The 13193-nt window shown below is 32.0% G+C and overlaps 1 protein-coding gene across 1 annotated transcript in view; it reads left to right on the top strand.

The window, feature by feature from the left end:
- LOC106682265 (putative ankyrin repeat protein RF_0381) overlaps window positions 1-6810 on the top strand; it is a 7854-nt gene extending 1044 nt beyond the window's left edge. The window contains exons 2-3 of the mRNA XM_014423018.3: window positions 2121-2200; window positions 2783-6810. Coding sequence (XP_014278504.1) covers window positions 2135-2200; window positions 2783-4846 — 2130 coding nt within the window. The 5' untranslated portion in view covers window positions 2121-2134 and the 3' untranslated portion in view covers window positions 4847-6810. The remainder of the gene's footprint in view (window positions 1-2120; window positions 2201-2782) is intronic.
- Window positions 6811-13193: the final 6383 nt, after the last annotated feature.

Genomic DNA, 13193 nt, shown 5'->3' with positions numbered 1-13193 from the left:
GATAACAAAAAATAAAGTCCTGGACCAAACTAAAATATATATATATATATATATAGTTGACCGCAAAACTTAAATATAAGAATATAGTCAGGGTTGCGGTCAAATAAAGAAGAATTAGTTTATAACTATTTGTTCTTTTTTGACCGCAACCCTGACCATATTCTTATATTTAATATTATTCACAGTTATCAAACTGATGAGTGGATATTTTTTTTCTTTAGTTGGCTCGTCAAGATCTAGACCATGAATATCTTCGCTCGCCCAAACCAGCCTTCTCCACGCTAGTCATATTCTCGATTAATCCTGGCTAAAATATATTTACGTTAAGTTAAATTAAAAAAGTGATTACTTAATAAACAGGTCGCTATGACAACAGTTGTCAGGCTGCAGAGCTCATGCGGCAACCAGTTGGTACTCTTGTTATTTATGGGGTTTACGTCATTCGCCATTACCTTCTTCGCCTTCCTACGCTAAATATGGTATTTTTTCCACTAACGCATATTGAACAGATTCGCTACTTAGGACACCATCTTGACTATTAGCCTGAAACGACAAGAAACTGCTCGTAAATTTCGATTACTACAACACCTACTTCACAAAAGCTCTAAACATCCCATATACTACAAAAACTCTTATACACTATGATAATCAGAACAATTTGGAGATAAGGAATTGAGCTTTGGGACTCCACCAAACGATCAAATTCCTCCCGTATCAAATTCTTACAATCCAAAAGCTCCATAAAATCTTCTTAATACGTCACAAATACACTTATACACTAAGACCTCAACATCCTACCCGTTGTCGATTCGGCCCGAAACAGACATATGTCCTTTCATTCCAAACTTATTATTCTGAATCTCTTATCCTTAACAATCCCTGATAATCCTCCGAGGCGTCTGAAATGAAGATGGTCACGGGATCTTCTGATTTAAAGCCATGATTGAAGTACCACCATTGGGTTTCCTTCCCAAGATTATTATTTGAATCAATAAAAGAATATATTTTTTTTAATGAGCAAGTTATGAAATAGCCCTGAACACAGTCCCCTACTTTTGGCTCTACCGTCATCTGTTAAAATTAGGTTGCATTTTAATAATATCATATTTGGTTTTTTGCTTTTTTTTTTTTTGTTTTGTAATAACAATTAAAAAAAAAATTAAATTTGTACCGTTACAACTCATGAAGGGTCAGGGGTACAGTTCTTTGTAAGGAAGTACTGTTACTAGAGCAACGGTTGTGTAAGGAGGTGATTTGGTCAGATTCACTCGACCGCCAGATTTTTACCCAACTAAGGGTGCCCACTTTATGAGGCTGGGTAGACCCCGGATGGCTGTCGAACCCGCACGGCTGACTCAGCGGCCACAGGTAACAGATAATAATTATTTGCTACAGCCGGAATCGAACGCGGGCCCTTAAAGTCAGCAGTCTTAATAAAACAAAATACAGTAGAAATATATATATATATAGTTGACTGTAAAGATTTAAATATAAGAAGATGGTCAGGGTTGCAGTCAAAAAAAGAATAAATAGTTTAAAACTATTTTAATCTCAGGGCTGTTCAAAGCGAACGGTTGAACAGCAACTATTTGTTCTTTTACTGACCGCAACCCTGACCATCTTCTTACAGTAGAAATAATTTGTTTTTGATACATGTTATCTAACTTTCAGGACATACATTTTTCTCATGTATCATTGATCACGTATCAATAAGTTAGTAACATATATTTTTTCAATAACTGTTATAAATATTATAACTATCAAAAATGCATAGTATGTAGAAATATAGGTGCAGATGAAATTCTTCCCGTTATTATAATAAAGGTTGAGGTGAAGCTGTTCCCGTTGTTATACATTTTGTAAAATATAAGATTAATTTGTGATCGTAGGCTACAAGTCTCTCCTAATGATGTCATGATCCAGTCTTGCTTAAAGGTGTTACGATTAAATGAACATAGGTGATCCTTCGAATTATCGGCGTTAATTGTGCTTGATATTGTAAAAGAAATAAAGGACTAATGCAATAAATTTACAAATGTTCAGAATCGTTAAGATACTTAACCTATAAATATATCGTTACATTCTTTGAATATTTAAAACAAATTGATGAAATGTTACAGGAAGATAGTTCGAGATGGCTTCTCTCAAGAAACAATTGCTCGCCCTCGCCAGCCTGGCATTGTGCCACGTCACAAGATCGGTGAGTAGCCTTTTGGTTTTCCAATATCTATATCGTTCCAATCTGCAAGCGGTTGACCATCCGTCTATATGGGGGAAGGGATACACGGCTCCCCTCATGTTTTGCTGTTAAATAATTTACGCGTTACGGCGTTTCAGGCCAGGCTTGGCCCCTTGTTCTAAACAAATCTAAATAATTTATTGAGCCTCTTTGGGGGTTCCATATTATCGGGAGCCTTCGACGATTGAGCAACAGAACTGACCAGCCGCGTATCCATAGTAATTAACCTACGAGCGTGGATTAGTTTTATATTAAGCCATAATTATACATTCTATAAAGTTTTCCGAAAACGAACCAAACTTTTTCTCGATGAGAATATACCAGCTCCTTTTATAAAATCGTTAGACGGAGCCAAAACCATTTGGTTGAGGCAATTGTAATAATAAGTCGATAGAAATAGAACCGAGATTGACTAAATCATTTTGAAGTATGAAATATCTCACCATTTTTATAAGAGTAGAAAATGAACTCAGCAAAACCTCGCAAACTAAAAATCCAAGAAAAATTATCATTTCTATTTTATAACAACATATTTCTTTCCAGACGGATCCCGCTGTCATTCTCAACTCGACGGACGGAATGATTTACATGGATTCCTTCTTGGCGCACGAGGAGTTTTATTCGAGTTTACAAGAGGTCATACGAAACAAAGTGAAATCTGCTATTGAAGACGTTTTGGCTCATTCCAGAGTTGACATCACCCAACTGCTCCCTAACATTGATGCCACGGAATACACGATATTGCAAATCCTCCATTCTTTGGCCCACGATGACCTATCATTCGTCAACCTATTACTGGAGTCGTTAAATCAGAGGTCAGTCGATGGATACCTAGTACCGAGGTCTCAAGGGGGAGCCATCAGCGAATTTCTGAAATCTAACATTGCTTTAACTCCTAGCGAAATGTACAAAGTTGCAAAATCTTTGATGGATGTAGAGCGCGATGAGTTTAAAACAATTCCAAAATTGATAGTTGAAGCAATATTGTCTATTATGAATAAACCAGAAATTTTTGTTGAAGCTTCAAGAAGAGGAGACATTGACGTCATGAAGTGGCTCTTGCTATCAGAAAATAATTTAGATTTGAGTACGGCTTTGGATACGGCATGTACACAAACAAGATTGGACATTGTCAGCCTGCTGATTGAAAACGATCCATCAAATAGACTTCAAATAATCAATGTTACCAACTGCAACAAGGAAACTCTTCTGCATGCAGCAGTTCTAGCGCGATCTCAGCGGGTTTTATCGCTCCTGATAAGTGCAGGGGTATCAGTGGACGTTCTAGATTCCAAAGGGGTTTCACCACTATACCTAGCCGTAAAACATAATAGCCTTCTCATGTCAAAATTATTAATCGATGGAGGAGCTAATGTAAATCAAGAAACAGTTGAGGGTGACACTGCTTTGCACGAAGCGCTCCGCACCGGGATGGTCGACCTCGCCGAGTTACTGATCGATTCGGGGTCCATCGGAATGCAAAAAAACAAATATGGAATTAGTCCGGTTATGTTGTCAGAAAAATATGTCATCACAAATACTGTACAATACTTGATCAATAACAAAGTAAATTTAACAGAAGATGATCTGCTTTGTCACTTTAACTTCATGGTACCAGATCGAAGAGAGGAAGAGGGCTCAAGTCGAGATGAAGGAAATATTGACTTGGATCTAATATTACGGTACTCTGAACTCGTTAATCAGATGAAGTCAAGAGTACATTGGGATTCTTGCAAAGAGCAAAGTATCAAAGCGAAATTATTGAACATAACAATGATCAACTCGATCGCTCCGCTCGTCCAGAGCATGATCAATTTAGGCGTTCGTCTTGATGTTGAGAGCGACGCTACAAAAGATGCATTTTTACATGCTGTAGAAAAGGGCAATACAGAAATGACAATTCTTCTGCTCAATAAGGGCGTTTCTGTTAATACGATGAGAGGAGGACTCTCTGCTTTACATGTCGCAGCAATGAATGGACATACGAAGATATTCTATCTTTTGGTGGAGAGGGGAGCAGACATCCACGCTCCCAGTCATAAGTGGCAGACCGTTTTACACTATGCTTGTGCAGGAAAGGAAAATGCGTTAGTGGAATTTTTGATTAAGAGAGGCTTGGACGTCAATGTTACAGACGTCAATGGTAACACTCCCCTTCAAGTTGCTGCTTTCCATGGAAATTATGACATCATCAGAACTCTTGTTAAATACGGGGCAGATGTCAGATTGAGGACTACTACGACTGCGTTGCTCGCTGCAACTGTTTCTGGAAACGTTAAAGCAGTAAACTTCTTGTTAATGCATGGAGCTGACATAGAAGAGATGGCGAATAACGGCAAGACACCATTGATTTCGGCCGTAAGTGAGGGACATGAAGATGTGGTTGAAGCATTACTCAACAGAGGCGCTTCTCTCCATGCAACTGATGACGGTAGAGGGAATACAGCCTTACACATTGCAGCTAAGAAAGGATATCTCAAAATTGCAGAGATATTACTCAAGCACGGCCACAAGATCGATATTAAAAACAGCGACGGCAAAACGCCGTTGGACGAGGCCATCGCAGGACGCCACTCTTCAATTATAAACCTTCTTATTAAGAATTGAAGAAGTAACACACTATACATCTACTTCTGGGCCATCCTCCAAATTTGGTGCCTTTCAGTACTTTTTAAGATTGATCGGCGATCTGGACTTGGATAGATCAGTGACCTGATCCTTCATTTATCTCTTCCTGGACCTATCAGTGCTGAAACTGAGACTTTAAAATGCAATGGTACCTGGTACTTTTGTAGTAAACCTAAAAAAAAAAAAATGGCTGCTATCAGTTCAGCAGGCATTTAAATATTGTTATAAAAAATAATTTTAATTTTAGATGGAACACACAAATGACTATACTATTTTTTTACCCCTGTCACACTGTTTTCAATCACTCCCTAGTCAGCTTATGATGCCCGTCAATATCCCTCACAAAGAAAACTAACATGCTGAAAGGTGATCAAGACACACTAAATGTACTTTGTTTTCCATATTTAATTCTTCAGTTGGTTCCAGGATTGGAAAGAGAATGAAAAGTGTGTGATTATTTCTGTAGGTAATCACTCCAAACTTCTTAAGATTTATATTGAACTTTGTTTGTTAAGCTTCTCTTGAGTGCAAAGATTAAAAATGGTTGATTTGTCCTTTACTAAATGAAAATTCTAAGAAAGCTACAAAATAATTTTCCCAATTAATTAAGTTAATCTATGTTGAAAAAATAAAAATATAATTGAAAGCTTTAATTGGATCCTTTAGTTAGCGCATAATGTTTGTTTATGATATAGGATATTATGTTCTATATTGGGTTTTATTGTCATAAATGCGATAACATTGAAAAAGTGAGAATATTTCAAGTATTTTTAGCCAGGTCGTGTTTTTAGTTTTAAACCATGTTTTATATTAAAAATTGTTTGTGATAAAAACAATTAAGAGTGATAGCTACCAAATTATTTGGGTGTGAAGTCTTGGGAGCGTCATCCTTTATGAAAAGGAAAAAATTACAATCTTTTCAAAATAAAGTTGTAAGAATTGAAGTTGATACTTCTTGGTTTGTAAGAAACAGACAATTCCATTGGGAATTACAAATTGAGTCAATAGAGGATTACATTAAAAAAAAAAGGTTGATGAAGTTTCACTCCCAGTTGCCAACAGTTGAAGGAGCAGTGACCTACAACTTGGGAAATACAACCTCAATCCAAAGACTGAAGCCCAGGCTGCTGCTGGACATCCTGTTATATTTAATTAAGTTCTATATTTATCAGTTCTATTATTGTCATTCTAAAATTTCATTTTACTTTCATTTTTTTTCTCTTCATCTTTTTTTTAAATTAACTTTTTTTCCCCATTAGAAGTCAATTATTTATTTTGTAAAATCCATAAATGTCATTGTTTTTGTTATTGACTTTACTATTCTCTCTTATTAAGAAGCATTATTTTTATCTTAATTTTTTAAAAATTATAATGATGTATATAGTTATGTATGTCTTTTGTATGAGACTATACCCCCCTCTCTCCCCATAATCAATTGTTACAATAAAAAAAAAAAACAACTCTTACATTGACCATGTAAGGCCCACCAGGCCAATCTGGTATTAAATAAATGAAAACTTCTAAATAAATATTTTTTATTAAAATTATTACAGTAATAAGGTGCTGTATTCACTTCTTAGTTGTATATGTTGCTCCCTTGAAGGAAAATATTTTTAAAAGTCAATACTACTAAAACAATAAATTAATTGTGTACCAGCTTCAGAATATTATCAAGAAGCATTTCATGGAGGTGATGAAAATAATTAGCACCAAATTTGGAGATTGACCTTTCGAGGAAGCTGACATTTTGCACTCAGATTCTTATCCGAAATTCAATCAAAGATTGGCCTGCATCAAAGATTTTGAGATTGGCCTGCACTCAAAGTCTCATCAGAACTTCAATCAAAGAACGCAATGTTTCTGATTAACATAATAAAAAACAAATTATTTTGTCAGAAAAAGGAGATATATTTTTCCAAATAAAAACTTTGAAACATTTTTCATATGTGAGTTTGCTTACACAAAATTGATTTTTTTTCGTTTTTAATTTTACATTACATTTAAGAAGACAAATAAAGTAAACATAATTTTGTGCAATACATTTTATTTAACAATAATTATATATTTTTAATATATAATAAACAGTAAAAGCTGTAATAAGAAAATAAATTACTGGTTAAAATTTATACCAGCGGTTTTTTATTCAAAAATTGATTAAATATTTAATAAATCAATTGAGGAGTCAACAGAAACAATGATTTTAATCCACTTTTTATGAAAATTGAAATTGTTGTGGCATCTTGTGAGAATGGAATGTATTATCAAACGATGATACCATCCCCAGTTATCCTATGCTATATTTTAAGTAATCTTTATTCCATTATTTTTTTCACCAATTGACCAAGAATTATTATATATATGTTTTTACAAACGAGTTTACAATGGGAAACAATACTACAAGGTCAATTTTCAAGGGCTTAACATTAAAATTTAATTTTTACCGATTAAATATTTTATGACTAAAATTAATCTCCCCTTGGACTCTTCAATTAGTCCCAACAATAAATTTTGATGTATTGCAATCAGAAGAAAAACCATAGGTTGTTATAGAGAAATTAGATTGAAAATACATCTAGAAGATTGTTGATTGATCGTGGGAATCAATGAATGGAGTATGGTCTGGGTGCGGTCAAAAAAACTCAAATAGTAAATGGGTATACTATGTTTATAGACTTATAAACGAAAATACATCTAGCAGTCTTTAAAATTTTCCTAAAGTTTATGGAAGTGAAATATCAAAATTAAGGTTTATTATTGTCTATTAGCAATAAGTTAAAGGACTTTTTGTATTAATGGGTCACTGATTTCAATCAAAACTGAAGAAATCTGTTTGCTTATTTCTCTTCATTTATTCTCAATAAATTTGAAAAATCAAATATTTGAATTTTTATTATTATTTATTTAAATTTTACATTATATATCTTGTTTGTCTTATTATCTGGGAAACTGGAAGTTGTTAAGTATTAAAATAGAAAGTAACTTTTCTTCTTTAAAAAATATGAATCATAAAAATAATGTGATGTCAATTACCCAAAATATTCAGATTTATACATAATAAAAAAAAATGAGCAACCCAAAAGTAAAACTTGATTTGTAGTTTCTCTTTTTAGGTGTATCTTATTCCTCCCATTTAGATTGTTCTATTTTATCTCTTATTTGAAATTAATTAATAATCATTTGGAAGTTGTAAACATATTTTACCAATGAATCTAGGATTAGAGGCAGAACATAATTTAAAAGAATGCGCGAAAACGGGAGTACATAGTTACTATGATTGGCACTAGAGAGCGCTAAGAACAAGATGTTACGTTTATCTACAATACACTACAGCATATGAAGTACTGTGAAAATTACAAAAATTGTTGTAACTGAAATCATTGATAATTAAAAAATACCATTTCATTAAATACAATAGGAGATATATGAAAAATATTCGTTATAAGAATTGCATTAATGTATGAAATTTGTTGACTTAAGTTGGTAATCAACAGTAAGTAACTTTTAATTGTTTCCAGCAGATTGGGTAAGTATTATTAATTTTTTTAAATTATAATTCAGAAGTATAAAATAAATTTACCTAATACATATTTATATGATAATGGCTTAAGTAAGCCCCAGATATTTATCCAGTAAAAACCCAAGAATATGCCATATAATAGGCAACAAATGCAATGAAAAAATATCAAGTATATAGCTAAACATTTTCAAATATGTATCACAAGTAAAATATACTAATATGCCTACAAAAGGTTCTGAATGAAGATAGAAATAGGAGAAGGGACTAAAAATTAGATTAATTTTTTTATTTTTCAGCCTAGAATCGTTCTGCAGTTTAGGACATTCCATTTTAATAAATGGAATGAATAAATCTTCATTCTTAGTTTTATCACAAAAATCTTATTAATTAGCCGATTTCATTAATGACAGATATATCATTTATATTTTATATTTATAACAGAAAAATTAGGTTTGTCAAACTGCCTAAAAATTTAGTTAATTGGGTTTAAACCAATCTTGGGATGTCTTAAGTTGTGTTAAGTCTAATGAAGGTCATGAAAAAAGATCAAGTTAATAAAAGTCAAGTAATTTCTTAGTTACTTCCTTATTCTTTTTCCTTAACCTTTATTTCATTTCTGTTTCCGTTGTTTTCCATCTTTTAGTGTGTACTGAATTTTTGTATTTATTTGTATCCACTTTTTTATTTGTTATTATTTCCGTTTTTCACTAATTGACTAATAATTATATATTATTTTATTAATACTTTTCACTGTACTTCTTATTTTCATTTTCTTTAATATACTTTGTTCATTTTTATAGAAATTTAATAAATTTTAAATAATTTTTAGCCCTACTTAAGTTTGATTTTATTTCATGTTATTTATTCTCTTAGTTAGTTACATTATTTTAGTTGGTATCTTAGCCCTGATGAAACCCTTAAATATGGGGTGAAATTGAAACGTTGGATTACAATGAATATTTAATCATTATTTAAGTTATTTTGACTGCACCCGGACTATCTTCCTTATATAATAAATAAATATATTTTAGTATAGATACAACACAGATAAATCATAAAATAAAAATTTACTTAGCCTATTTTGAATCGGTTCAATAAAAAATAAGCTATAGCAATTGAATGTAACTAATTTAGCTAAAGAAAATGCATAAGTTCAGAGTCGAACCATAGTAAATCTTTTTCATATCACAATAATAAATCATATAATAATGATTACATTGATAGTATGTTATTTATTTTTTATATTTCAGCAGCGACAGCTTACTCTTACTAATAATTAGGTTGATTATTAATTTTTTTTAAGTTATCTTTCAATATTTTATTTTTTAAATAAATTCCATTGAATTTTTTTTCCAAAATTTAGTTCATTTAATTTTATAGTGGAATCTTACAATGTTTGCATTCCATTTGTTATCAGTTCATTAAATATATCAATATTAACATTAAACTAAATTATATTTGTTTATTATAATGTTATTATTAGAGATAGTGAAATTTATAAATATTAAAATTTATTTTTTTCAGAAATTAGATTAGTTCGTTGTAGTAAGACACTATAAGGGGAATGAGGAACTTCAATGAAATGAATATGAGGGAAAAAAGAAAAAAGAAATCAGCCATGTAAATTCCATTGCATTATTATTTTTTCTATTGTTATTTTTATTTCCTATGTGAGTAGAGTTTTTCTAGTAGCATGTGCAGTGTATTTATTTTTTATTACTAAAATACCTTCCTTTTCCCATCAATCATTAAATTGCTTATTGGAGAAGATGATCGGGGGAAGAGAGGGGGGGGGGAAGTGTGGTAAGCAAAGAAAAACCTAAATAAACAAAAAATATTTATTTATGCCGACATTTCGACCTGAGTTTCAGGTCTTCATCAGGGCTATAGAACAAAAGAGATAACAACCATCATTTAGAGAAACATAAAATTGAAAAAAACAGTATACAAACAAATTTGGAATTATTCAAAATATTGAATTGAATAATACAAAATAATTGATTGATAATCATGAAATTAAGCAGTAGCAGATTGACTCACTATATTTAATTTTCGGTCATATTGTTCAATTTGTAGATTCAAATTTCTTTTTTCAGTTTTTAAGACACTACTTACATATCTTATATTATACAGATCTTTTTACCTACATAATATTATATTTCATCTTCCACTGTTATCAATCTGCTACTGTCTAATTTCATGATTATCAATCAACTATTTTGGATTATTCAATTCAATATTGTGTATAATTCTAAATTTGTTTGTATACTCTTTCTTTTAAATGTGTTAATATTATGTTTCTCTAAATGATGGTTGTTATCTCTTTTGTTCTATAGCCCTGATGAAGACCTGAAACTCAGGTTAATATAAAATAATTTTTAGTTAATAAAAAATATAAATAGTTTTCTTTGACTATTTTGATAACTTTATTGACCGCCACCCAAACAATCTTCCTACGATATGAAATTGTATTTTTGCTATCCAACATGGACAGCAGTAATAGAAGTGACTCGTTAATCATAAATGCCACTGATATTGATAATGATTTAAAATCTATCATACACGGGCTGATTACTAACAAGTTACATATAAAATACGTTTTATTACATGCCGAAGTATTTCTGAACATGAAAAAACTAGACATTTTTTGGACCAGAATTCGTAATTTTAGTGCACTGTGAAAGGGTTAATGATATTTGTCTAAATATATTCACAAATTTTGCTCATCGTTATTTGGAAAAAAATATTGTTTGAAAAACTGTATCTCGGTAAATATTGAACGCAATGAATTCAATATTTACAAATATGCTCTACTTTAGGAAAAAAATATAATTCTTATCGTGCGCTCGGTATTTTTTGAGATATTGAACATTGAATCAAATTTTAGTAAAGTAAACCTCCGGTGTGAATAGTTCAATAACCACTTTTCAAGGATATTTACTGTTCCTGTTGTATAGTCGAGGTAAAAATTTAAATAATTTTTGAACAAAAAATGCGCGTTAGCTGTTCAGGAACGTAATTTTGACGGGAGTGTACAGAAACAAAAACAAAAACTTTTAATGGGTAAACTTTTACATCTTGTTATTTAAAAAAAAAATCTGATTCACTACAACCTATGGAAGGGTCAGAAGTGCAATACTTTGTAAGCAAGTACTGTTACGATACCAACGGTTATGCAAGGAGTTGATCCCGTCAAGAATCACGCTCCACCGCGAGATTATTACCTAATTAAGAGTACCCATTTCATGAGGGTGGGTGGACCCGAACCCACATGGTTGGCTCACGGCTATAGTAGGGGTATTCATGATCTTTGGTTTAACATGTTAAAGCGTGTTAAATGGAAAAACTCATGTTAAATCGAAAAAAATTCCCTTCTTTTACCGTGGTAAAACGAAATAACATTTAACATGGCTGAGAGTCTGTTACTTGGTCTGTTAAATGGAGAATGACGTCACGCAATAGACCAGTTGAGATCGCCGCCATTTTTGTTGTGAAAGCTCAGTTCTTTCGTGTGTTTGTGGTATTCATATCCCTGTTATTAAACCAGAATGGATAATTTTAATGATACATTTGAGGAAAAAAAACAATGTAATTTCATTATACTATCTGAAAATTTGTAAACGCTCGCCAGATAAAAATCTCACTATATGAACCAAGTAATTATTCTTAGGGGACATATGTCCCAGAATAAAGTTATTTTTTCATTTCATTTCATAAGCTAAACTTTCACACAAATTCCACTTTTCACTCACTCTAGTCATGTTGTAATTAATTACTTAAATCAAAACTGAAGTAAACAATAACATGAGGGCCTGGAAGGAAGGTTATAAGCATAAAGGCTTATACAACAAGTTGCTCAGAAAATCCGCTAGGGGCTCTTATGCATTTAACGTTTAACAAGACTTCAAATAGGGCTGCTCACAATCTTATAGTTATAACATTTAACATGGTAAAACATTTAACATTTAACACAACATCATGAATACCCCTAGTGAAACAGAAAATAATTATCAGCTACAGCCGGATTCGAACCCGGGCCCTGGGAGTTAGCAGCACTAAGCTACCCGCTCTCACACTTCTTGTTATAAGAAAATCAATAAAAAAGAAAAAAGGGAAATCTTCTTAATTTAAATGGGTTTCTATCTATAAAAAAAAAATGCACTGGACAATATATTCCGTAACATTACGTTTACTTTTAAAATTGAAGATGAAATATACCTCCATAGAGGTATGGGCAAAAATTAGCTAAAGTAGAAACTAATAACTAAAGTTGCCATGGAAACGATTATTCATGAATGAACCATTGATATATAAATATCGTATCCATGACAATGTTAGCTATCTCTTTCAACTATAGCCATTTTTTGCCCAACTCTGCCTTTATACACATATTATACTTATACTTTAGTCACAATTTTGATAATTTTATCCTTCTTACCAATTTACATATTCAATCAACTTGTAATAAATTAGAAAATATTGGCCATAAAACTAAAAATAGGTGGAACCTGATGAAATTGATCCTACATTCAGTTCGCACAGCTTCCCAACTTGGCTCTATGTTGGACCAAACAGGACGAGCCGGTATAGAAATAAAGGAAATCGCGTTTACCCATCCATAAACGGAAGTAGTGGGTGGAATCAGATAAAAGAGACATGGGAACGTTTAGGTACTTTCCGAACAATCTCTGAAATTGTCAAATTGGGATTAATAGTTCTTTCGATTATGTTCCAACCCAAATTGGGATTAATGGTTCTTTCGATTATGTTCCAACCCAAATTGGGATTAATGGTTCTTTCGATTATGTT

The sequence above is a fragment of the Halyomorpha halys genome, unplaced genomic scaffold (assembly GCF_000696795.3).
Source record: "Halyomorpha halys isolate HHAL.00 unplaced genomic scaffold, Hhal_1.1 Scaffold399.1, whole genome shotgun sequence".
Classification (NCBI taxonomy): Eukaryota; Metazoa; Arthropoda; class Insecta; order Hemiptera; family Pentatomidae; genus Halyomorpha; species Halyomorpha halys.
The sequence above is the reverse complement of the archived record's forward strand: the minus strand, read 5'-3'. Positions and strand labels throughout refer to the sequence as shown.